Below are 26,782 nucleotides of genomic sequence, written 5' to 3' on the forward strand. Positions count from 1 at the left end.
AGTGGCGTGAAAGGATGGTTGTATCAAGGTGCACGAAAATTAAGCTATCTTAAACTAGGTTTGGTTGCCAGTTCACGCGCGGCGAAGGACTGACGAAGTCAGTATAATGGTTCATGAATACCTCGTCTCAACGGTACAAAAAATTGTTGTTTACTAACAGGTTCAGCGTGATCAACAATGAAAGATACAATAATCATGCACCGTTTATTCAGCAACACTTCACACACTGGCCTCCCATTGGTGAAACTTAATTTGAAGTTAGCAATCAAAGCACAAAAAAAGCATTTCAGCTTGTATAACCACCCACCGTGCGTCGCTCAGTGGAAGAACGCGAAGTCACGTGTTGGATTCTTGGAAGCGGCGATGCATTCCGATGGCAGTAACTCGAACGTCAACTTGCTTTCGCAGTACGTTAAACTACTCTTGGTGGTTTAAATTAACCACAATTCTTCTAAATACGGCATTCCAACATGTATTGCACTATTGAGACTGCAAACACCACAAGCTATATATACATCTTCACTTTTCAGTGACGATATATCAAACGTTTTCAACGTTAAATACATGTAATGGTTCATCTACAAACACTGCTTCAGTGTATACGTTTCGATTTCGTAGAGGTACTCAAGTCTGTGTAGATAAAAATATCACGAATTACTAGGGATTAGTGAAAGGTCACATCGGGCTGATGTCGAGCCTATATTTAAGGGTCGCTTACGCAACAAAAATAAGTTTACTCGTGCTGCTAATCATGGTCCATGCAACTGGAGTCAGGTGGCCGCGACGAGAACAGTGTTGCACGCGTGGACACAGAATCGACTGGGAGCGACGACTGTTTTCATTCGTGGTCGCCGCTGTCGTCGACGCAGGTGCTGTTGCACGCGTCTATCGTGTCGAATCGGTTGGCGCCGATTAGGCACTGGTAGCCCGTCAGCGCACTCGCGGTCGCCTCGAGGCACCTGCGGTACAGAGACAGCGCGTTGAAGCGGCAATATGAATCGTCGAACTCTACATGAATGCCACGAGTGGCATCGAATTTGTGTATATATGCAGTGATTATGCACTAGGAAGGCAAACCGGGTGAATCGATTCACGGGGGGTGGATGTAAACGCTGGCGCATCGCATCGACGCCGCGAGAAAGGGTGAGACTGCTGCCGGCGTGTGCCCTGCTCTATTCACCACGGAAACACGCGCACTAACAAGATTTCGGCTTGCTGATGGCGCTTTAATGCATAACGACTTTATAACGACGAGGTTATATTGAGAGCACGGTTCATCAGGCTTCGGGCGCGTCCACGCGCACGCGACTCACCGGAAGCATCCGTCGTACCCGACCGCCGCAAAATACGGGTACTTGAGCTGTCCGAGAGTGCAGACGTGCGGCTCGGGCTTGTGACAGCAATGCAGCTTGTCCCGCGGTCTCAGGCAGCTGTCGCTGCACTGACGCGCGCTCGAGAACACCGAGCTTTTCTGCGCCGGGCACAGACCCAGCGGGAAGTGCCACTCTTCGCACTGGGTGCCGTTTGAGAACCACCAGCTCCTCGTCAGTTCCCTGCACGCAGATATTCGTGGCGACAGTCGTGCTTCAGGATTTTATTTATTTAACACGATATACACAAAAACTCAAAGGGTCTATTATGCGTTCGCATAAAACAACTCCAAGGAGAAAGTCGTCTTCTTTTTCTTCTTAGTCGATGCATTGATTTTCCCTAACCCACTCCCGAAAGCCATCTGCACCTAACGGTGTTTCGCACTGCCTCCAGGACCGAAAGCATTGCAAACTTTCTCCACCTTACCTGGTTTTGCACTGCCTCCGTGATCGCCCCACCTTTGACCAAGCGAAGGTTCATGTGATAACGTCCCGATGACGTCATAAAGTTTGGCGATCTGTGACGTGGCGATGACCTCATATTGTGCCGTCATCCCTTGATGATCTTTTACATCACTCGTGCCGACGCCCAAACCGCGGGACACCGACGGTCAGTTTTCGCGTTTGATGCACTCTAAGAAAAAAGAGAGTCAAAAGAGGGTCATGGAACCGTGACTCTCTTCGGGTGTCCATCTGACCCCTTTTGGAAGGTACAGGCAGAGAAAAAGAGTTAGCATTTGGAAGGAGTCACTGGACCCTCCTGAAGCGCGTTTCGATTGGCTTCGGTATACGGAAGAGCCGCCGTACACGCCATACATATCGCACGCTCGCCCTTTGGGCAGAGAATATCTACCACTGCTTTGGGCCTTTGGGGCCGTTGCGGCGCCTTGCTTGGCGACGCAGACAGGGTTGGCGCCGGGGTGGCGCGCCGCTCTCCTCTCTCAGTCGTCTCAGCAGTCTCAGTCAGTGAGCGGCAGTGTTTCCGACCGTTGTCTCAGTCAGTCTCAGCGTCTCAGTCTCCTGGTCTGTTGGAATGCGTTGCGTGGTTGCGTTGGCTGCGCGTCTTCGGTGGTGTTGACGCCGGCTCCGTGCACGAAGTGACGCTTGGAGGGTGGAATATTCATGGAGCTGCGGACATCGACAACGGGCGCCAGTTAACGGTGAGTGTACTGCTTTCGTAGGTACTAATTATACAGCTTTAGCTGGGCATCTGCAGCAGCTCTGCGGAATCTGCCAGCCATTTCCAACAGTAGCCTGTATCCGCGGGGCTGTTGCGGATGCCCAACTAAAGCTGTCAGTTAACGAGTTGCCACCGTTATGCGCGTTGCTCTACAAGCTCCCATAAAGTGAGCGATGCAAACAATAATCGAGGGTCATTTCTTGCTGATCGCACGTCGTGTCTGCACTACTGAAGGTGCAAGATGTCGTTTTGAGATGCACTTTAGTCTACTTCATAATAACATTTCCATCGACCTTGAGTGTGCATCGTGCTTCCACGCGTGGGAACGTGAAAAAAAAAGCCTGTGTACAGAACGCTCAGACGCACTATATGTAATGGTTTTTGTTGTCTTAAAGACGGTAGTTTGAGGTGCAGATATAGTACGGTGGCTTCCAGAATGTACGCGGTAGTCATTCAAGTTGGACACGCCTCGCCAGTAAAGTGAAAAAGCTCTAGACTTTCGACGGCGCGCGTTGTTGCGGCCGCCGGCGTGCACTCTTTTCCCTCGTTTCTGTTTGCTGTTTTCGTGGTTTGCATACATTGCGATGACGTTGGGCGCTATAGCAGAATCGAGTGAGTGTACGTGATTGTGGGAGTTATGTGCGCTAATTCTAGCATATGACATGTCTGATCTCGACGTAGACGGCGTACGCACGCGCTGGGTGTCGTTCGGGCCCTAGTACTCGCATCTGTTTATCTGAGTATTTAAGGATGGGTTACGTTTGTAAAAGGTGCGGTCAATAACCGCTCACGGCGTGCCCCGGCTGCCGGAGGATGTGTTTTGTTGTTAGCCTTTATTATGTCTGTGTGAACCACTTATTGTGTAGGTTTTGCAAACCTTTACTGCAATTTCATTTTCTCATCATAATATCACGTTCTGCTTTTCAGATACCGTTTTTCATGGTGCTCACGCTGGGACAGGAGCGACAACCTAGCAAGACACAAGTCTGATGCCTCAAGCCGTCACCACTTTTGATTTATTCTTAATCACAAGGAATAAATATGGAAACATGATGGCGATTTCTGCTGTTCATTTAGCCCCATATGACACTGTGCACATCACAGTCACACATTTTAGTTGGCTATACTCATAGAAGCATGTAAATGAGGAATACCCAAACTTCTTAATTGGAAATCACAGACCATCTTTTCGCGCTTTCTATATAACTTTGCTGGAAAATATGTGTTGTTTTGATGAGTTTTATTAAAATAATGCTAAAACTGAACTATTCTTTTTTTACAGTCGCTGGGCAGAACGGCAAGTATTATTCGACTTGCTTAAGATGAATACTCCACTATTTTCAACAGTAGTCGCGCAAAAATAGAGCAAGGATCAAATGAGTAGCTTAAAATACTTGTAGAGTCGCTTGATGCTTCGGTGTGGGTCCCTTGACCCCCCTAGGAGCGTTACCGGCAAGGGTCGTCTGACTCCCTATAAGTGGTAACCTGATCCTCCCGATGAGAGTCTTTGCACTCTTCCTAGAGGGTTAGGGGACTCTCCTAGAGCGAGCCGACCCTGACCCACCAAGAGAGTCACCGTGACTATTTAAAGAGAGTCCTATACGTGGCAAGTCAGAACGCTCCGAAAAGAGTCACGCATACTCTTTTTTTTCTTAGAGTGTGGGGCATCTAAGGCTGTCACCTTATTAATTATGGCAGGACTGCAGGTGAAAGCTACATATGTGTAGCTTGACGAGCCTGGAGAGCCCCCCCCCCCTTTTTTTTTAAATGCGAACATTTCTTAGCGAACCTTTGGCACTTTGCGCGTTTCTATCTATCTATCTATCTATCTATCTATCTATCTATCTATCTATCTATCTATCTATCTAGCCGCCTACGTCTGGGTGCTCTCGTGATCGCCCCCTTAGCTTGGTGCAGCATAGAACTACTCGCTGACTGCTTCGCATGAAGCCGATTCCCACAAGGTGTGGGATCAGCAGACTTTTTTTCTTTTTCAGTACATTTTAACAGCATTGAATACATCTAGCTCACACAAGCCTAGTGGCTGCTCACAAATGCATCCCAATTTACCATGAAAAACGTAAGTATAATATAGGAAGCCTCTTCGAATTGCTTAATACGAAAGCCAAGAAGAGCCTCCAAGAATGCAGAGTATCTTACACCGAAACAGCAGCATTGACTGAGCGCCTTCGGAGGCCACACTCTAAGAAAAAAAAGAGTATGCGTGACTCTTTTCGGAGAGTTCTGACTTGCTACGTATAGGACTCTCTTTAAATAGTCACGGTGACTCTCTTGGTGGGTCAGGGTCGGCTCGCTCTAGGAGAGTCCCCTGACCCTCTAGGAAGAGTGGAAGGACTCTCATCGAAGGATAACGTACCACTTATAGGGAGTCAGACGACTCTTGCCGGTAACGCTCCTAGGGGGGTCAAGGGACCCACACCGAAGCATCAAGCGACTCCACAAGTATTTTAAGCTACTCATTTGATCCTTGCTCTACTTTTGCGCGACTACTGTTGAAAATAGTGGAGTATTCATTTTAAGCAAGTCCAATAATACTTGCCGTTCTGGCCAGCGACTGTAAAAAAAGAATAGTTCAGTTTTAGCATTATTTTAATAAAACTCGTCAAAACATACACATATTTTCCAGCAAAGTTAATTATATAGAAAGCGCGAAAAGATGGTCTGTGATTTCCAATGAAGAAGTTTGGGTATTCCTCATTTACATGCTTCTATGAGTATAGCCAACTAAAATGTGTGACTGTGATGTGCACAGTGTCATATGGTGCTAAATGAACAGCAGAAATCGCCATCATGTTTCCATATTTATTCCTTGTGATTAAGACTAAATCAAAAAGTGGTGACGGCTTGAGGCATCAGACTTGTGGCTTGCTAGGTTATCGCTCCTGTCCAGCGTGAGCACCATGAAAAACGGTATCTGAAAAGCAGAACGTGATATTATGATGAGAAAATGAAATTGCAGTAAAGGTTTGCAAAACCTACACAATAAGTGGTTCACACAGACATAATAAAGGCTAACAACAAAACAACAAAGCATATCCTCCGGCAGCCAGGGGCATGCCGTGAGCGGTTATGACCGCATGTTTTACAACGTAACCCATCCTTAAATACTCAGATAAACAGATGCGAGTACTAGGCCCGAACGACACCCAGCGCGTGCGTACGCCGTCTACGTCGAGATCAGACATGTCTATGCTAGAATAGGCGCACATAACTCCCACAATCACGTACACTCACTCGATTCTGTTATAGCGCCCAACGTCATCGCAGTGTATGCAAACCACGAAAACAGCAAACAGAACGAGGGAAAAGAGTGCACGCCGGCGGCCCCAACAACGCGCGCCGTCGAAAGCCTAGAACTTTTTCACTTACCGGCGAGGCGTGTCCAACTTGAATGACTACCGCGTACGTTCTGGAAGCCACGTACTATATCTGCACTCAAACTACCGTCTTTAAGCCAACAAAAACCATTACATATAGTGCGTCTGAGCGTTCTGTACACAGGCTTTTTTTTTTTCACGTTCCCACGCGGTGGAAGCACGCTGCACACTCAAGGTCGATGGAAATGTTACTAGAAGTAGACTAAGTGCATCTCAAAACGACATCTTGCACCTTCAGTAGTGCAGCCACGACGTGCGATCAGCAAGAAATGACCATCGATATTGTTTCCATCGCTCACTTTATGGGAGCTTGTACAGCAACGCGCATAACGGTGGCAACTCGTTAACTGAAAGCTTTAGTTGGGCATCCGCAACAGCCCCCGCGGATACAGGCTACTGTTGGAAATGGCTGGCAGGTTCCGCAGAGCTGCTGCAGACGCCCAGCTAAAGCTGTATAATTAGTACCTACGAAAGCAGTACACTCACCGTTAACTGGGGCCCGTTGTCGGTGTCCGCAGCTCCGTGAATATTCCGCCCTCCAAGCGTCACCGCGTCACTTCGTGCACGGCTCGAGCCGGCCGCCGTCAACACCCACCGAAGACGGCGCAACCTACGCAACCACGCAACGCATTCCAATAGACCAGGAGACTGAGCGACTGAGAGAGGAGAGCGGCGCGCCACCCCGGCGCCAACCCCGTCTACGCTGCCGAGGAACGCGCCACAACGGCGCCAAAGGGCGAGCGTGCGATATGTATGGCGTATACGGCGGCTCTTCCGTATACCGAAGCAATCGAAACGCGCTCAGGAGGGTCCAGTGACTCCTTCCCAAATGCGAACTCTTTTTCTCTGCCTGTACTTCCAAAAGGGTCAGATGGACACCGAAGAGAGTCACGGTTCCATGACCCTTTTTTGACTCTCTTTTTTCTTAGAGTGCACCTTAACGTATGCACGTGCGCGCTACGCGGGCTACACAACGTTCGAGGCTGCCTTACCTGTCGCAGAGCGAGAACACTGGCGTCGCCATGCACCGTCTATGAGGCCTTACGGGCTCGACGCAGCTACGGCGGCACTCCTGCAGCGAGGAGAACCGATTGGGGCTTCGGTTGCACACGTAGACGAGCTCGGGCGAGACCGGTATGCAAGACGCCAGCGTCGGATCAAAGTACGCGCCGCCGCCCTTGCGCTCGCTGCAGAAGGAGAACTGGAACTGACCGCACTGAGGTTTCGACTGCACAGGAAGATGTCAATGGCGACGACCACGGTCACAATGTTGTCACGGGGTTGTGACGATGCGGAAAGCAAACGCGTTATTGGGTGAGCTTGAGCCCAGTAAGGGAAAGAATCAAAGTACAAGCAACACTTGCAGTACAATGATAACGGCGAGCACAGAAATCGGTCTTCGGTAATCTGATCGTTAATGAAACGCGTCGGCTCTTATACGCGCAGATTCGAAGATTCCAACGTTATCGCTGGTGACCGAGTGAGTACCAGAATAAACTAGACTCCTCGCGTTGTGCGCGCAATTTTATCAGAAAACTCTCAATAAATCGGGAACGTTCGGGCGCGGCTTGCGCTGATCCGTGGCCGGCCACACGTGTAACAAGAAGGCAGCGTGCGTGGCAATATGGTAATTTGGAGCGAGAACGAAGCGGTTAACGAAATGATAAGTGGAGAATTTCTGCCAGATGTTTCAGTCACCACCAGGCTCTTCCCCGTCATTTTTGCCTCGGCTCACATCTATGAGAAAGGGCGTTGCTTTCAAACACCGTTACCCACCATCCACTCGAGGTAATCCTTACGAACCTGTCACTGATCTGTAGGAGGTCCATGGTGATCTAGTCTGTTCTTGAAGGTAAAATGTGTAAGCGCAAAAAGGCGGACAAGACGAACGCATCAGTGCGTTAATTGCATGTCATCTGAGAGGACAGAGAGTTGGGCGAGTTGTTATTGGCTGACTTGAAACGTAACGAAATAACGCACAAAAAGACAACGGACCAGGCGGAGAAAGAGACGAGTTGAAGTTGAAGTTTATTTGGAGTTAAGCGCTCATCACGTTTGTTTCTTCGCTTGGCCCATCGTCTTTTTGTACGCTATTTCCTTATGTATCAACTCCGCATATAGCGTATAGACGTTTCTCTTAACACTACGCAAACAGCCCTAACAGCACGTGAACACCGCACGTACCCCCTTCTCCGTGCCAGCTCCCAAATCGAGCTCTGCGACCGAGCTCACTTTCCAGTGCACGGGCTCGTCCTCGAAGCCGTACTTGACCTGCGGTCTCGGAGCGGGCGAGGGTTCATCCACCAAGGGCACGCCATTCACGAGGACAGCTTCCTCGCTTTCGGTGGCGGCCATAGCGCCGAGGTCTTCCTGAAAGGCGGTCGAGCCGGCCCGCAGCACGCTGAAGGCGAACGACGCGATGGCCACAAGCGCGAAAATGCCCACCGTGGAAGTCAGCGAGAGGTGCAGGAGCGAGCGACGCGGCCTGTCGCCGACCGAGTCCACGAGCACCGCCGAGAGCTCCGCGCCGCTGCCGTCGGAGGCTGGCGACGTCCTCGATTTGATGGACGTCGTGTCCGGCAGCGACGAGACGATCGACGAGGAGCGCGCATCCCGCACGGGGGAAACCTGTGTCGACGAAGGTTCGAGACCGCGTTCGGACCTGGCTTGCATGCCGAAGCCTTAACTCGAAATTCTTCTCCGTTCACGTGCGGCACGTGTCGATTCGGCGAGCACGCTCTCGTGATGACGATTGTTCTTGTTGTCCTCTGGCCAAGGCTCATACCCTCTGCAGGGGATTGGCCGAGTAGTCAGTATGGTATGGTATGGTATGGTATGGTATGGTATGGTATGGTAAAACTTTTATTGGGTCCTGAGGCTCAGCCAAGGGCTCATGAGGGCAGCTCCCACTGCGGGACAGGTAGATTGAGCCTAACTGCCACGGCGTGGGCCTTCTTGACGGCCCTGAGTTGATCTTGAAGTGAGTCGCTGCGTAGTGTCTGTTGCCACCATCTTCTTTGATACTGTCCGCTTGTTCCACAAGGCAGCGCATGCATTTTCTCATCAAGTTCTATAGGACAACATAGCTAGATGCTATAGTTAAATAATATATTGATTTGAATTGCCAATTATCAATAATAAAATATTTAAATCCGGCAGAATTCAGTAAGATATTCTTTTAGACTAAGTGATAAATTCCTCACATGGCGAAGAAAACATTCCACTGGCTGTATTATGATGCTGGTGATGACCCTTCGAAACATGGCACGTACCTGCTGGAGGGATATGAGCCGATAATTGGGTGGTCGGGCGCACAGAAAGTCACTTTCGAAAATTTAACACTTCGATTTCGAAATTTCGAAAAAGTAACGCTTCGATTAATAATCGATAACTGAGGCGTCAGACCAGGTAAATTGGCGATTGTTCCTAAAAGAAAAAAAATTAAACAAGAAAGATGCTAAAATTAAATAACAGCAACGGCATACTTTTCGTAGCTGGAACTAAATCCCATCCAGCCTCAAACGCGTCTTCCTTGCGAGACACGCACGGTGACAAGTTTGTCACCTTTCCGCTATGTACGATTGGACATTGAATAGCATCTTTAAGGCTTACTTTTAGCGTGAATCCTGAGACTGGGACCTCAATTCGTCAAAATACAAATTTTGCTTCGTATTAGTACTGCCGTATTAGTAGTGCCGGAAGTATTAGTAGTGCCGGAAAACCACGCGCCACTCACACGCAATTTAGTGCTTGTCGTCGTGTGGTTAATTCGTGAGTTATGAAGGATGGAAACTTGAGCTTTTATAGGTAGGACATAATAAACGTGAGAACAGTGCAACAAACAGGGACTAGCGAAGAACACACATTCAGCCCTGATTAATTCATGAGGATGTAAATCAAGTGAATAATGACACCATAGATTAAATGAAAACATAGCATATGCAGCAGGTGAAACTTCGTTTTTTTTTTTCTGTATGTCCTTGTATGATTAGGAGCTCACTTTTCCCATCCTATCTAGCCTTTGCGTACGCTTCGGGCCATAGAGTGTAGGAAAACTCTAAGCAGATAGCTACAGATGTCGCTTCGAATCTTTGGGCCCCTTCCAGCAATCATTAAAAAAAAAATTGTTTTCACAATTTTTCTGGAACATTTGCTTAAAACATCCGCTCCCTTCCCATCACATCAAAGCTGACGTGTAGACCACTGTGTGACAGAGTTACGAAGGTTTTTCTTGGACATGTAAAAACCTTCCGGTTATCATTTTTCTGCTCACTAACCTCAGAAGCTTGGTCAGAAGAAAAGCTCGACTACTGTAGTGCCGTCGGCATAGCGTGTTGCAAAAGCGAGAACGCCACGAATGATCTTGCCAGACGCTCCGCCAACTCGGCCTCGCAGCAGACTACGCACAGACCCTCCTGTTTCCTGAGCGCCGCCATCAGTCTCGGTCCTTCCGGTGCCTGATTGACTGCATGCGGAAGAGACCACTCTCGTCTCGCGTCTGATCACCCTAGCTAGTGCACTTGCGCAGCCTCAACTTCCGTCCATAACCACCTCTATCGTTCAGTTTTTTTTTCCCTACCTCTTCCCAACGGGCGCTGAACCGTGCTCCCTGCAGGCAGCAGAAATAGTAACCTTTCTTTCATAAAATGCATCTATCTATCTATCTATCTATCTATCTATCTATCTATCTATCTATCTATCTATCTATCTATCTATCTATCTATCTATCTATCTATCTATATATATATATATATATATATATATATATATATATATATATATATATATATATATATATCATCTATCATCATGCGTGCTAGAGGAAGTCGGCCGGATGCCCCAGCAGTATATGTACGCGTGTGTACCGGAACGCGTCGATCCTTGCACCATAGATAGGTATTTTAGGTTGGTTGGATTGTTTGTTCCAATTCCCGTGGTTACACGAGTTGTTGAAAAAAAAAACTCTGAGACTTTACGGGCGAAAACCACGATATGATTACGAGGCACGCCGTATAGTGGGGGACTACGGATTAACTCTGACCACCTGCTCTTGTTTAACGCGCACCCAAATCTAAGTACGTACACGGACGTTTATTGCGTCTTGCTCTGCCGTCGTGGCCGCCAATCCAAATCGTGCGTTCGAGTTTGGCAGCCCAATGCCTTCGCAGCTCACTACGCTATACTACGGCGAGTACCCGAGTCGTCGCCGTGCGTCGCTCTTACGCAAGCCCCTGCCGTTTGTGGTGCCGCTTTAATGATCTCTTTCAAATTGTCTGAAATCCACGAAAACAAAACGTAATACTGAAAATCGGTTCTTGGGAATCCCGCAAGGTGGCGGAAAGATTAAGAAAGGGAAATTGACAAGCACCCGTTTGAAGCACGAAGCTACGAGGAAATGCATACGTATTTCTCAATAGGAAAGCAATGCTTAGTTGCCGAAACAAAAAACAAACGCGAAAACAAAACGTGCAATCCCAGTGCGTTGATACGTCACATTTCGCGAACTTTCTTCTGACATCATCGTCGCAGTCTATGAGCGAGGTCTTGCCTCGTTCTGATTAAATGTGATTACACGTATATAGTATTACACAGTACATGCACAATATTAAATGTGACTGCACGACACAGACAGTGAGAAATTTATCGACGTGCCTCAAATCCCCCTGCAAAAATGAATTGTTTTTCTTCGATTTGTGTGGACGGAGTGCGCGGGCGTATTTTGGTGAGGTTTACGTATGAGTGAGCGAGTAATAGAAAAGCCCCCAGAACGTGTGCCGTCACACTGTGACGTCATTCTGCCTTCACCGTTTGGCTACTTTTTTCCCACCATTATTCTTGTTCGTGCAGACATTGCCGCCGTACTTATAGACGTTGATTTTCTTTTTCTTCTACTCAGCGAGGGTGGCTCACACGCAATACAGGGGATTAGCCGATTAAATTGGTATTTCTTTGTTTCCCCATTATTTTCTCTTTTTTTTCTCATTTCTTCGAACGAGCGCGTATAAGCCCATCTTGATTGAATGCGCGCGAGCCTCTCGGACGAACTGACAGTTACCGTTTTTTTACCGATATAAGCCCACATTTCTTGTAAGGGCGCTTCGACCGATCACCCGCCCCGCGTCCTTGGCGTTCTTTGTAATGTCCATCTAATGATAATGCTCCCATCTCGTTAAGCAAACTCCTGCCCCCCCCCCCTTTTTTTTTTAACTATATAGAGAGACAGATTTACTTCGCTACACGAAGGGCTCTTTATCCGATATCCGCGCCGTCATCACTGATAGACTGATCGAGAGAGAGAGAGAGAGAGAGAGAGAGGAAGGACAAGGATGTTGGCGAAAGGCGATCTCCTGTTGGCTACCGCGTACTTGGCGCCTCAAAAGTCACTGTGACACTGTCATTGAACGACTAAGACACAAAAACACTATCCATTGTACTGCAACAACGCGTCGTTCAGTCACACCGTTACAGCGACTCGCGCTGACGTCAATGTTGCTTTGAGGCTGGGAAATTCCTCAGAGATGTTAGATGGGCTGTGCTACAAGAGTCACCAGAACATGCGGAGGAGGTGTACACAAGTAAGCTCCTTTAATCCGGCGATGACTGTTAGGGTACTGGAGCGAGGCATCCTTTGCCTATATACCGCTCAGGTTTTCCGGCTGTCTGTCGGTGATCTTCTTCCATAGTCTGCTTCTGTCTATAGTCGCTATAGGCTTAGCGGCTATAGTGTTGCACAGTTAACCATGAGGTCGCGGGTTCGGTTCTCGGACACAGAGACTGACCACATTTCAATGGCGGCCTAATTGAAAAGTACTTAGATTTCAGTGCACGTTAAGGAATCCTGGGTTGTCAATTATTACTTCGGCGCCCCACGGCACGCACGACGTGCCTATATTTAATCGAGGTTTTTGGCACGCGAAAGCCTCAAAACTTTTTTTTTCTTGGGAGAGAATAGTTGACCTGTGCTGGAAACAGTAGGGAAGTAGAAGCATTCAAAACACGGTCGTCCGCAGAGAGAATGTGAAGTAAGCCCGTCTCTGAGATAATGTAAGAGTGCAGGGTTGGTCCGTTTACGATTGAAGTAGAAAGTGAGCTTCTGCGGCTCAGCGAATGCCCGGAGGACCAGCTCTGGCCAGTCCGGATGGCCGATGGCGCCGCGATGACTCAGTCTTGACGCCGCCTGAGTAACGGGGCCTCTGGTAGGGCTACTTTCTCTCACCGTCTCGCCCCCCCCCCCCCTCCCAGCCTTTTTTGACCCTCTTGGACGTAGTGTGTGGATGCGATTAGTTAACACACGGCTACAGCACCACCATCTTTTTACACACCCAAGGCCCGTATATCTTGATTGTCATTGCTTATACACTGAAAATTAGCGACCTCCTTTCTAGCCACCAAGGACTTCTGATGTCCCTTCGTATTTGCTTATAGGGAAAAAAAACTTTTAAATTTGACAGACGTCACATCGCTCGTAACAAGGGCTAAATTGAATTCCCGCTCACTATTACGTCAAACCTTATACGTTAATTAGCTGGCTTTTTTTTTCAGTTCTCTGTGCAGAAAACGAAGGCGAAGAAAGCTTGCTTAGATTCGGCGGCGTGCCTACATCAGAGATATCCCCAGAGATGTTAACCTGGTTTATCGCCTGGCTTGCTATACTCTAGGTTCCAGGTGTCGGTTGATGATTATGGCACGTAAAATGACATGTACCAAATAATGCGTACAGACACATACATGCACGCACACAATATATACGTTAGTCGATGCTTTGTTCAGCTGCATATGCTTAACACCAGCAGCGCTTTAGCGCTACGTATTGCACAGGCGGTACTTTGCCGTGGGCCTAGGAAGTGAATATATGCGGCACGTGCACTAGATTTACTCCCAAGGACGTCAAGAAGAATGATTAAAAATTAATTGCGCGCCACACTTGCGTGCGGGAGCTTAAGCGGGAGCTTAAGCTCCCGGGCCTGTAGGCGAGGCTATACAGTGGCTATCTTACTGTTTCCTTATTTTTCCTTTTTTGTGTGTGTGTGTGCAACTTTCTCAGTCCGAGTTTTGTGTCGGTAGCACGCGAGAACTACAAGGAAAACGTGGACGCTATAATTAAGGCGAAACGTTTAAGCGAATTTCGGCGATACAGATTTCGCTCGGAAGGGCGCACGAGATTAGCTGCACCTACAAAGAAGGCCCGCGTTCTCAAAGTTCATAAAGTTTCGAAATAATTTTTTTAATCGCTAAACAAGCACTTCCATCGTCACGAGCGATGTAATATGAAAAAATAGGAAAATGTCCCCTGTGGGATTAAAGAACACGCGCAATTTCAGTCGAGAGACGAAGTAGACTTGCTCAAGTCGCGTAGGACACGACCGATGTATAACTAATTTCAGTGTTCTGGGGTTTTATGCATGCCAAAACGACGATACATTAATTCTAAGCAGCTGCGCATTTTTTAGCGCGCATCTTAATTTAAGCGCACAAGCGGCTTTCACGCTCCCATCATTTGTATAAATACCGAAGAAAAATGCATTTATTGTAATATTAAAAAGGTTCAATGAAAGAAATTTGCAGGCAATTCACACATTGCATGCTTCATCACACTGACCATTCCTTGCTTGCAACAGCCCCCTATCACACCGTATTCATTCTGTGACGTAGTACACTGTACAATTTTATCGTCATCCGAGTTCACTGCGACTGCTTTGCCGCGTCACAGAGGTGCAATATGAACGAACTTTTGCTCTCACTCAAGGGCCACTGATGCAGTCGTTAACGGCCGTCATCCAACAAATGATTTCATGTCAACGGTAAACGCACAAATGTTTTAGCATGGCGATATTACCGATTCTCCCCAGCAACGAACGCATGCGACGCTTTGTTGTTACGCTCTCGATTGCCTCGTCGTACGAGCACGTGATTAGAGCGACAAGCGAGAATTTTTGGCACTGTGGGTACGCAAACAATCGAATATATATATATATATATATATATATATATATATATATATATATATATATATATATATACATATATATCGTTTCTCACTCGGAGTACACGATTCGATCATTCTACAATCAATTTCAGTGAGGAATCAGAGACCCACACATGCTTTACGGTATACATGTAAGACAGCGAGAGATTGCTGTGACTTTCCCTCTCTGTTTGCTTCAAAGCTTAAACTTGTTTTCCCGTTATGAATCTTAGTCTACGAGAAAACATAGGAAGTTGCTGAATCGAAGCCGCATTCTACATTTAATATTCGGGCTCCATTCGAAAACATCAATTATCGTACGCCTATATTTGAAGCACCCAAACGAGCTATACAAGCAAGAGAAGTCGAAGATTCGCAGTCACCGAAGAAAATTCGAAACAAAAAGAACAAGCTTTATCACGAAACGAGACAAGCGCGGGCGCATGCTCGGTAGCTGGGGAACATGTTGGGACCCAGCAGGCAGAGCTTGTCTGCCGGGTCCACCATCAGGCACTCGAAACGTCCATTCTTGTTCGCGGCAGAGTACACCGGGTAGTTCACCTGCGACAGTAGATGAGAGACCGACACCTTCGATATTTTTGTAATGAAAGGTCTAATAGCCCAGGATTGCAGGAAAGGTCGTGAAAGTCCAGATCTAGAAGCTCCCAGCACGAGTAACGTAAGATATTTGAGGCAAAGTAAAGTACTTTCTGTAGTAGTCTACCAGTAGCACATCAATGCCTCCAAAAGAGTCCCATGTTTTGGACACTTATAGTATCTTATACACACGCTTTGTTGAATGAAAGTCGGAACAAACGTTTACAGAAGAAACCTGCGCTTATCAGTTCATTACTTCCATATTCTGGAAAGGTTACGAGATGGTGTTATGCAAGGGACGGAACAAAATATCTGGGAATTATGTATACCACACGCCCGACTCGTCACTTTATTCTGGAAAAGACAATTGGCAATGACCAAATGAGATTTATTTTCTTCATGCATAACAGTGGAGGTTCACCAGAGGGTATACCCTCCCCACTGCTTGCACAAACGCAGTCGATCTTAAACTTCTCTTCCGAAACGTCCCGGGCCTTTCGACCGGAAGCCCCGAGGATGTACTTCATTAGGGTACTTGCAAAACCTATGCACGACGTTCAACTTCATTTCTATAAAAGTGCTACTATGAGTTTCTCGCACAACAAACTTTGCAAGCAGAAGAAGACATAGCTGAGAGAAGCCTCGAAAGACGTACCTGGTACTCTCCGCATCGCTGGCCGACGGGGTACTCCCGGCAGGCGGGCGCGTCGTGCTGCACGCAGTCGAGCAGGCACTGCTGCATGCTCTGGAAAAGGCGCAGCCGCACGTTGACGCAGCTGCCCTCCGGGAAGCCCCACTCGACGCAGCTGCCGTTGGCCGGATAGAACCAGCTCCGCTTCACGTGCTCCCGCCGGCACGGCACCAGGCGCACCGGCTCCCGGCACTCGGCACGCGCGCCTTGGCCCTGGTCAGAGGTCATACGTTGCCGTTTCTCCATACAACACACAAAAAGCGAAGGTTCACGTAACATCTCGGCTGCGAATCAGCGTGTTTCGCAATACTTTTAACATTTTTTTAAATTTATGCAAATCTGCAAGCAAGTCACGTAATAGGTGTCTTATGGAAATTTTGTTTGACAAAAAAAAAGATAGCCGTACCTAGATAAAAGAAAGTTCGCGAGGTAACAAACTTTTTTTTTTTTCATTTCCGTTTCTCACTTTCATTGAAATGCATGTATTTTTGCATCGCTTCTACGAAGCAAGTTTTGTATCGCAGTTTTAGTGAACCGAATTTTTCGAGAGCACGGAGAAATGGCAAATTTTGACAGGTGTTCTTTCAATAAAATAACTACAAGAAACAGTGCACGCGCGAATACGAGACATGATGGTTCGTCATAACAGACCAGGTGTGACCAGCATTTAAGTGCAGGATAGTAGCCACGTCTGTCTTAATTGACAGGCTTGGCCGCCACGACAGACACGCCAGAGGAGTTTAGCTGTGGCTGCTGCAGCACACCGCTGTCGCAACATACGCGGACAAAGTATACCAACTAAAGGGTCTGAAAAATAACTCTATAACTGACAATATATCATACCGTTCCAACCATAGGCGTGCTCAGGGTTACCCTTTTTTTTTTGGGGGGGGGGGGGGGGAGTCTTACCACAGCCCTCCCCCCACATCCACCCCCCGTTGTTCGAGTTCGAAAGAAAAGCTTCACAGCGAATGCAAAAATGAAAACGAAGCGATGACGTGCTTTCCACAACGGCCTGCCCTCGGTCCCTGGCTTTGCGGGGGTAAAAATGCGAAGTAAATAGCTCTTCGAATGCATCATCAGTGGTCCTTGTCCGTTATTATTGTAAAGAACCTGCATGGCCATAATCTTGCACATTATCTTCAAGAATCGCAAAAGCTCACTAAAAACAGCGACACAAAGGAGACACACAAAGATACACACACTAGCGGTTTTACCGTTAAAGATGATTACCAACGTGCCCAGATTGACACCTTGGTGAACTTGCACTTTGAATAATGACGGGACAGCTCCTACTAAGTAAAGTTATAGGGTAGACTTGGCGCCCCCCTCAGCTGATTAGGAGGGGGGCACACCCTCCCCCTGCTTCCCTTCTGTACACGCCTACGGTTCCAACACAAAGCCAGACCCGGCGTTCTAAGCTGTACATATCCTCACCTGGCAGGCGGCGCGGCAGTGGCCCAGAGAGCGGAAGCGGTTGGTGCCTTCCAGGCACCCAGGCGGCGGCACACTAACCGGCGTCAAGCAGTGCCGGCCGTCGAAGAAGAAGGCCGGCCACCGACTCGCGTTCGCGGGGCACAGCGTCATCTGGACGGGCTCCAGGCACCGGGGCTCCATTTGCCGCTGCGCAAGCGCAGTTACCAGCTATACAGCTAGCCTATCACATTGCACAGGTACGTTTAAATGCAAAAAAAAAAAAGGCACGCATCATTGCAAAGGGGTGCTCCTCAGACCAAGTGCGCATTTGAGAAAGGATTCAGAATGGTCAATCAAGTGAATTGTGATCTGCAATTGCCATACGAAGTTATTGCTCTGGACTCATGTGTGCTTCAGGCTGAGAGGAAAACCATAGAAAGATTCAGTAACCTGACTGTTGTAAATAAGTTAAATGTCAACTGTTGTACATAAGTTAGATGTTTTCAATGTGTCCGAAATGCTAAGCTAGCACGTCGTTGAATGATTGTAAAACTCGGTCCCCTGCCTGTACATTTATGTGTGTTATAGTTGCATGAATCCGCACTAACATTCTGCTAAGGATTCAAATGCTTGTAACGTGTTTTGTTTGACCATATTGTCACGTGGTCGTGACGTCGTCGAAGGCAGCAGTCAGCACGTCAGAGATGAAACTCTTTATTTGGCCGAACTTGTGGCCGGGAAACTGAAAGACAAACTACAGCAATACACTGATAGCGGCGAACAGAGCGTCGACCGTCGATCAACTAACAAGCGGTCAAGCGTGTCGGCTTTTATACAGGCGATATCGAACTTTCCAGCGATATCGCTGGTGGCGGCGTTATCTCCCGACAAAGCTGGAACATTCGCGTGCGGCGCGCAATCATAACAAAAAGATCTACTACAATCACGAAGGACCGTAGGAGAGGAGAAAGAGGGGGAAGCGTAGGAGAGGAGAGGGCGATACATATCACGTTCTGTACGGGAGATCCGTTTACGCCGGACAACGAAGACGTGACAAGGTTAGACTGAGAGGAGCTACGCCCCTAAAAATATAGGCTCCACCCTTGCAGAACCGTGTTATGCACTCCCTTCACCTCTGCAAAAGAGTCGTGCCAGCTACTTTCTGCTCGAAGCGGAAGAACTTTCTCACGGCTAATGTAAATACTAGGCATATTGGAAAATAAAAGTTCGTCGTTCGTGTCTGATATACATCTTTTTTCTGAGCCTGATCTCAAGATGCCCGGACAACCTGCCGAGACGTTCAAGTTCTCGACCTAAAAACCAACGACACAAACGTATACATACCGGTATAAGCATATTGCTACGCGCCCTTATTTCGATGTATTCGCATATCTTTGATATTCGGGTTTCACACAATCAACAGCTGTCGTCACAGGTCACGCCGCAATGTTTGAGAAGCTTCGTGATTGTTTGAGATTTTCTGTTAAGGTTACGCGCAGGACGCGAATAGTCAAGCTGATTCGGGAGATTACGCGAGCGCCAGTGCATGATAACGCTGGAAGATTCGATCACTGATGTATCAAACACGACGCGTTCTGCTAGTGATCAGATTACCGACGGCCGACGACTGTGGTCACCGTTATCAGTGTACAGCGTACATTACTTGTATTCTGAATTCTTCATTTTCTGGGCACAAGGTCGCCCAGTAAAGCGTTTTCGTCTGTATCAGCTTGTGTTCTGCGTACTTCACCATCACGACCACGTGACAATATGACAGAATCAACTGTCCTAAGCACGCAAAAGCGCTTGATATCACGAAAATCAGAGAACTTGATTACAGAGAGCAGCAAATTATCTTTAAGTGGGGACAGTGATGGCTGTGAGCGGTGCTTAATATTTATTGGGTTGCGACAGGCTAAAGTTTCAGAGGAGTGAAAGGAAGGGGGGAGGGGGGAGAGGGGGTTTCTCTATTGAGCTCTCGATCTCTGCAGTTTATTGGAAGAAGTTCGGGGGGGGGGGGGGGGCGGGGGGTTCCAACAAGCCCGCACCGAAATCTACAATCTACAGTCCATTCAGTGGACTCTTGCAGAATACCACCCCTGACGTTAGAAACCCAAGTCCAATATTTGAAGACGAGATTGAGACCAACCGTGTCGTTGCCGCCGAGGCTGCTGTCGTCCTCGCCGGCCGCATACTGCGTGAAGGCGGCGATGTCTACGGGCTCGCCACTCTCCGCGACAGCGGCTGGCAGCACGGCTGCACGGCGCGGCAAAGGCGGCGCCGACTCGACAGGTGGTGCCCGCTCTATTGCCGGATCCGCATGTGCCGGCGCGGCGGCGACGGACGCCGGCATCGACAGGTAATCCTCCTCCTGCGACCCTGTACTTGCCGTCTCGGCCGTGAACGCCGGCGCCCCGTAAATGTGGACCAGGTTCAGCGCCAACGCGCATACCAGCACAGCCACGGCAGAGACCAAGAAGATGATAACCTGCCCACCGAACCACAGATACTCGTGCTTTAGCGTCACCGAGAGCAATTCATCAAGTAGTAGTCGCGGTGTAGTGTAGTCGTACACTGCTAGTTATACGTATATACGGTAGCATTGGTGGCGAGATTCTAAATCAAGTATGCACTAATATAGTCGCTGTATAGTATCCCTCACGTAAGTGCTAAGTTCGCGTATTTGTCAAGACCATTACGTCGAGCATTACCGCAGGAGGCCGCTGCGGTTCAGTCGAGCTTAAAGCCCCTCTACCTCTCACATGCGGTAACGCGCATCTGCTCTTCAATCGTCCCGACCGCGACAGGCCACGCGGTATTCCACTCAGACACTAAGGTAGAACCGTATACGAACTAGCTTGTGCTCTGGTAAAATTAAATGTTGATATTAACAGCGGAGTTGTTTAAGCCGGGCATAATGTGTCTGCTGAATACGAAAACTATCATCATCATGAACCGGCACGTGCTCTCTTTGTCCTCTTCTTCTTCTGCTTCGCTCCTAGAACACGTGCGCCGATTTGGGCGGCGGCGACGGGTGGAAAGTGAGTCTTGTATACGATATTACAGCAAGGGGTGGGAAAGGGAAGTGAGGTTGACTAGGAGGGAAAGGAGGAGGGCAACGCCACCAGCTCCGCCGCTTCTTGTCATAACAGCGAAAGCTGTTACGAGACCACAACAACGGCCGTTTTTGCCGTCGTAGTTGTCCGCTGCTGGTGTCCGTAACCGCTATCGCACGAAATGGGAAAAAAAAACGAAATAAGAAAATACCCGGGATGGAACGGTGTTCGAACCTGGGCCCTCTGAGTGGGAGCCCAGTGTTCTACAACAAAGCCATGCCGGTGCTTGAAGCTCCTTTACAAAAAGGCCCTATACAGGCTTCATGTCGGTAAGGAACCAAATTAACATATGTGATATAACGTCGTAGAAGAGTAAAATAACCAGGCGTCACACAACGCGAATTCTGTAACCAGGCGTCACATAATGCGAATTTTGCAACGAGTGGGTTGTTGAATGCTTCCAACCCATTATAAAGGGCTCTGCCATAAGTCTTTATCGTCATCAGGCACATCAACAAAGTGTACATAATGCCTTACAGGTATTTAGCGGTATACCACGGTTCTCCGCAGAATGACGAAAAATGGCATAGTGGCTGCTTCCCTACTTCCCAAAAATTATAGTGATTTATAGCGTAGTGGGTACCTCGCAAGTGTACTTGCATGGTTGCCGAGGAAGCCCATAAGGCCCCTATGATCCATTTCCTCAGGGTCTCAATAAAGTTATTTCTGTTTATCTCTCTCTATCTCACGTTAACATGAGTTATATAGCGTAGCGGGAGAGTGAAATAACGACCGGACGTCACACAATGCGAATTACGTAACTATAGTGCATCGTTTAAAGCTTCCAACCCATTCCAAAGGGCTCGGCCATAATTCTTCATCGTCACCAGCCGTCGCATCAACAAAGTGCACATAATGCCTTACAGATGTGTAGCTGGTACCTGGCTTTTCCGTAGAATGACGAATAATGGCCTTAGTGGGTGCTTCCGAACTTCACAAAAAGTATGATTTATGGCGTAGTGGATAGCTTGCGAGTGTACTTGTATTAGTAGCCTCAGGAGAGTTTACAACGGGCTCTAGAAGCACCGCTGTTCCAGCTTTCGCTGTGACTGTGTTGCGCTTTCCGCGCAGGCCTGGCGTTTTTTTTTTTTTTATTAGTCATTTAAAACAGTTTCGCCTCAAGGGCGAAGCAATGAATGCGAGAGCAACAAATTGCAACGTTATACGAAGTAAGGCTAGCAGCCAGCTCTTTTGGATCCGATCTCGCGTAACTCTACAAAACGCTGGTCTACAGGGACACGGCCGCTCCAGGGAGCGAAGTGGTTTTCGTGCTTTCTGTCGTCTCAACGCGAATTAAGCCGGCCGTTCGCTGCTGTCTGTCGAAATAGCGCGGACGCCAGCGCTAGCGACAGCGCCCGTATGATCAAAGTTCGCAGTTGCTGCTCGAGCGACACAGTCCTCCCTCTCCTCCCCTTCCCCGGCTTCCTTCATGATTCTTCGCCCGACGAAATACGGGCGGGGCGTCTCCTCTCTGCTTGAAGAGCAATCGACGTCCGGCCTCGCACGCGGGTGATGCGCCCTCCGTGCGACGGCGATGGCTGGCTTCTTTCATCTCTGCTTCAGCCGCGTTCGTCGCCAAACGTACGATGCGCGGGGTGATGTTATCGATTTGGCCTTTATACGGAAAATGACGGCGACGGCAACACCCGTCGAGACTGTCCACATAATTGCTATCGCAATAAAATATCACTAATGGCATCTTCGACAAATCTCACCGAGGCGCCCTGGTGCGCTGTTTCGGCCAATCATTGTGGCGCATTGGCGTCCCGGTACGCACCGGTGCGATTTTTCGAAGATGGCGTAAGAAATTGAGCACGTCACGAAAACGTGTTGCTGCAGTTTCGTGATACCACGCAGATAGTATACTGATGTGTGCACGCTACTGCCATGCTGGCAAAAACAGTTCAATCATTCGAGCCTTCAGCACTCGATTGGACAAGATGGGGAGAACGCGTCGGCGACAGTCGTGTTCTTTCCCTCCTGCCACTCGCACCGGTCCACTAAACGTGAAGGGAACACACGGGCGCCAAACACTAAAGATCGTACACAAAATGCCAAGTGCATGCGGCAAGCCGCAAGACGAAGCATGTCGCGAAACTGAGAATGCGGCAAAAAAAAAAAAGCGAGCACCATGCTGCTCAAATGGAAAATCATAAACTAAATTCAAGAGGAACTTTCTGGACATGCATTTGGGATTTAGTTGCAGGGCATGTGATTGGCTATGGTACGTCACACCGCAGGAACTCTGGGATACGATCTGGGATACCGAGCACATGGCAGCAGACGACACCGAGTCAAGCTGTGCGACTCTTCGATTTCCCGTCAACGCCGTACGTCGCAATGGCGATATTTGACTGCCGCACGAGAAGCAAGTGTAAACCAAATAAAAGAAGGGACCAGACGCGGGGACATGCTGTTTGCCAAAGGTGATCCCAAACCCGTGCGACCGCAAGAAAGAGCTGTCCGAGAAGCGCAGCACGTGGCTTATGCGCGCATAAGCAGGAAGGACCTCAATACATTGAACAACGTTCATGTGTGCGGGCGTCACTTCGTAACAGGCAAGTTATGTTTCCGGCAAGATAGGCGAAGCTGTTTCACCCATTACATGCGACACCGTGGACTCGGACACTGCAGGACACGGAGGATCCGAGTTCCCCAGTCAACACTGCTTCGCTGCAGGCTGCATAATATCCTCAAATTTCTCCTTCGGCATAAGCGCAAGGCAAACGATAAAAACACGCGCACTAGGCCAAACGATCCGCCGTACGAACGTAAACACGGCGCGGTCACTGAGACGTATATGTCCTCCGTTGGCTCGGTGATGACGGACGGAAGACAGGAACTGACGTCACTTGCAAGTTATGATGTATAACTCACAGGGTCCCTTACGCATTCGCGTAATACTACTCGAATGCGGAAGTCATCACCACTGCTTCTTTTCTTTCCCGGTCGATGTATCGATCGTCCCCTCTTCTGCAAATAATATCTGAGGTTTAACGTCCCAAAACCACGATATGATTATGAGGGACGCCGGAAATTTCGACCACCTGGGGTTCTTTAACGTGCACCTAAATCTAAGTACACCCTCAAACATTTTCGTCTCCATCGAAAATGCAGCAGCCGCGGCCGGGAATCGATCCCGCGACCTTCGGATTCCCCTCTTCTGCACTTAACGTGGTTTTGCACTGCCTCCAGGATCGGAGGCATTGCAAGTTTTCTGCACCTCGCCTGATTTTGCACTGCCTCCGTGATCGGCCCACCTTTGACCGAGCGACGATGTCGTGCGATGACGTCGTCATTTGACGTCACGTTATGTAACGTCATAATGACATCTTGATTACGTCACAAATTTTGGTGCGCCATGACGACGTCACTGGCAACGTCATCACGTGATGATGTTTTGAACCACTCGTAGCGATGGTCAATTTTCGCATTTGATGAGGTATCTAAGGTTTCGCCTTTAAAGGATGCGGTAACAGCTGTAAAAGCTGGAGCGAATGCCTTCGCGATTCTCACCTTCTTGTTTATCAGGTGGAAGCCGACGGCCGACGTGGTGGGCGAGCTTTCCATTCGGACGCGCCTGGGGGAGTCCTCCTTCGAGATCAGATGCTGCTGCTCCATGACGCGATATCACTTGTCGACTGTTCGCGACGCGTCCACTGCGCAGGAAGGCTACAGAATCAAACCGCAGCAACGGCTAGCCGACTCGAGGAATGCGCGCTCGTGCTTCGACCATCGAACAGCTCGCGCCGGCGTGTGCAAGCTCGCGACCGTGTTTCTTCGTCTTTTCGACGTAAAAGCACGCAAGTCTAACTTGAAAACCGCGAATATATAGTGTGAAAAACTGCGCAATTCAATTGTTTCGTAGGTGTTTTCTATACCGTGTTTTTCCAGCTACAAAGCAGCAAGACTGAGTAAGTTAGCAACGTGATTGGTCGTTACAGCCGAGGTTTTCATAAACAGAAAGAAATGACATTGCAGCGGAATATTCTAATAATATGGCGGTGCGCTTCGGAACTATACAACGCCTAATATTGGCGAACATTATGCAGTGTGTTACTTATAAATGCAGTCGACTTCCGTAATCATGACAATAAAGAGACACTAAAGTGAAACGATGAATCGGTTTAGATTGATAGGTTGTACTCTGAGAACTGTAATGTCATTGATTTTACCATCATAGGTTTATTAATAGAGGATGAAGTGGAAATCAAAGTATCATACCATTGTGGAATAGTGCAAGAAACACACAGGGACACAGGCAAGAGACACGATACAGGCGCTAACTTTCAATTGACGTTTATTTTTTCGGAAACACACATATATGCATACAAACAATTGGTCATGCGCAATGACTCCGTCCAACAGCAAAACATAATCAAAATTTCACTTTACCCAGTCACAGCCCTGAGGCCAGCAAATCTAGTTCTTTATCCGACAGGAAAAAAGATGGGTGGCTTACGCACTTATCTTCCAACCGTGCAATGAAAAAAGCTTCGGCTACTCTAGCTGTTAGATCGCCGTGCTGAAATAATATGTTTGTGTCATCAAAACTCGGGGTACATTTGCATTCTGCGCAGTGAAGGGACAGGTGGCTACTTGGCCTGCATTTCAAGGAAGAGTGGTGTTTGGACGAAGTCGAACGTTTACGCAACGTCCAGATTGTCCGACATTCGTGCGACCACATGACATTGGTCATTGGTAAACAACACCCCTCTTGTTGCATTCTACAAACTTCAAGGTATAGCGCATGTCACATCACTTCCTTTGTTGTACATACGCTCAACCGCGGGGACACACACGGCTAAGTTTGCTTTTGGCGGAACATATTACTTTCACATTGTATTTTCTGCCAATCCTTTTTAGGCGATGTGAGCGGCTATGGACATATGGAATGACAGCCATTTCCATCTCTTCTGGTTCGCATGCTTTTTTTTTTTTCATTCAGTTGGTGATTTAAAATATTTCACTGCTCTCTCGCACGTTGCCAGCAATGACGAGGACGGGAAACCTGCTTGCGTCAATCGAGCAACCTGGCCTTCAACACTCTGCATCATCACGTGATGGCACGTCTTCGACAAAAAAATTCACCGCCATATCCACGAAGTGAATGATGTTAAAGGAGCTTGCTCAGAGATGATCGGGTAACCCGCGAATGCTCCGTGCACATTTCTCTACCATCATATATAGACGTGACAACGTTGTTATACATACATTACATCCACAATGTTTTTTTTAATTTACGGTTGCATGCACTATATACATTTTGATGAAGTATATATACATTTGGATGAACTATAAACATTATATATAGACAAGAGATGTTGTTTTACCAAGTTCAAGAAGGGTGTCCCTCGGTGAGTTCGGGGACTGGTTTCCCTTTAAAGATGATTGCTTTATGATGGTTGAACTATATGCATTACATATACACAAGAGATGTTCTTTTACAAAGTACAAGAAGGGCGTCCCTCGATGAGCTTGGGGACTCGTTTCCCTTTTAATATGATTGCTTTATGATCAGTAAAGTATGTTGCCAAGGGGTCATCGATGATGGGACGCAATGGAAAGTTCGAGAAGGCAACATCGATACAAGTGCCCCCTGATGGTGGTGGGACGTTTGCAGTCGTACGATACGCATCGGAGAGTGTAACGTGACATCATGTGTTGGCTGGTAATTGGCAAGGCGAGATCTTCCCGAGCTGCTGCTGCGTTGCGAGCCTGTCGCGCTGCTGCCGTTCATGCTGCGGAGCGGCAACGAAGAGTGTTCACTTAGTGAGCTCCCGGCGAAGAGAAAGGAAGCCAGCGAAACGAGCGGTGCGGCCAGCGAGCAGTCATTTAACTAGCGCTTGCGCCGAGCGTGGTGTGTGATGGATGGATGGATGGATGTATACGGCTGTGCCCTTTAGATCGGGCGGCGGCTCACGCCACCTAGCCATAAAGTTAAGTACTATCACTATGTATTGAAGGATTGCAATTCACTCGTGCCTTGATTGTAGCCACCAATCGGTTAGCCTCCTCCTGGTTATTTCTACTCGTTTAAAGTCTATTT

The 26,782-nt window shown here is 48.2% G+C and overlaps 1 protein-coding gene across 1 annotated transcript; it reads right to left on the reverse strand.

Moving 5' to 3' along the window:
• Positions 1-15,307: 15,307 nt before the first annotated feature.
• Positions 15,308-24,354, reverse strand: LOC119386344 (uncharacterized). The gene is made up of 5 exons (XM_037653666.2): positions 24,250-24,354; positions 19,767-20,105; positions 17,639-17,824; positions 16,166-16,414; positions 15,308-15,474 (listed from the first exon to the last, which is right to left on the reverse strand). The coding sequence occupies exons 1-5, from the start codon at positions 24,352-24,354 to the stop codon at positions 15,331-15,333; spliced, it is 1,023 nt and encodes a 340-aa protein (XP_037509594.1). The 3' UTR covers positions 15,308-15,330.
• Between the last annotated feature and the right edge of the window lie 2,428 nt (positions 24,355-26,782).

This window comes from Rhipicephalus sanguineus, chromosome 3, assembly GCF_013339695.2.
Source record: "Rhipicephalus sanguineus isolate Rsan-2018 chromosome 3, BIME_Rsan_1.4, whole genome shotgun sequence".
NCBI lineage: Eukaryota > Metazoa > Arthropoda > Arachnida > Ixodida > Ixodidae > Rhipicephalus > Rhipicephalus sanguineus.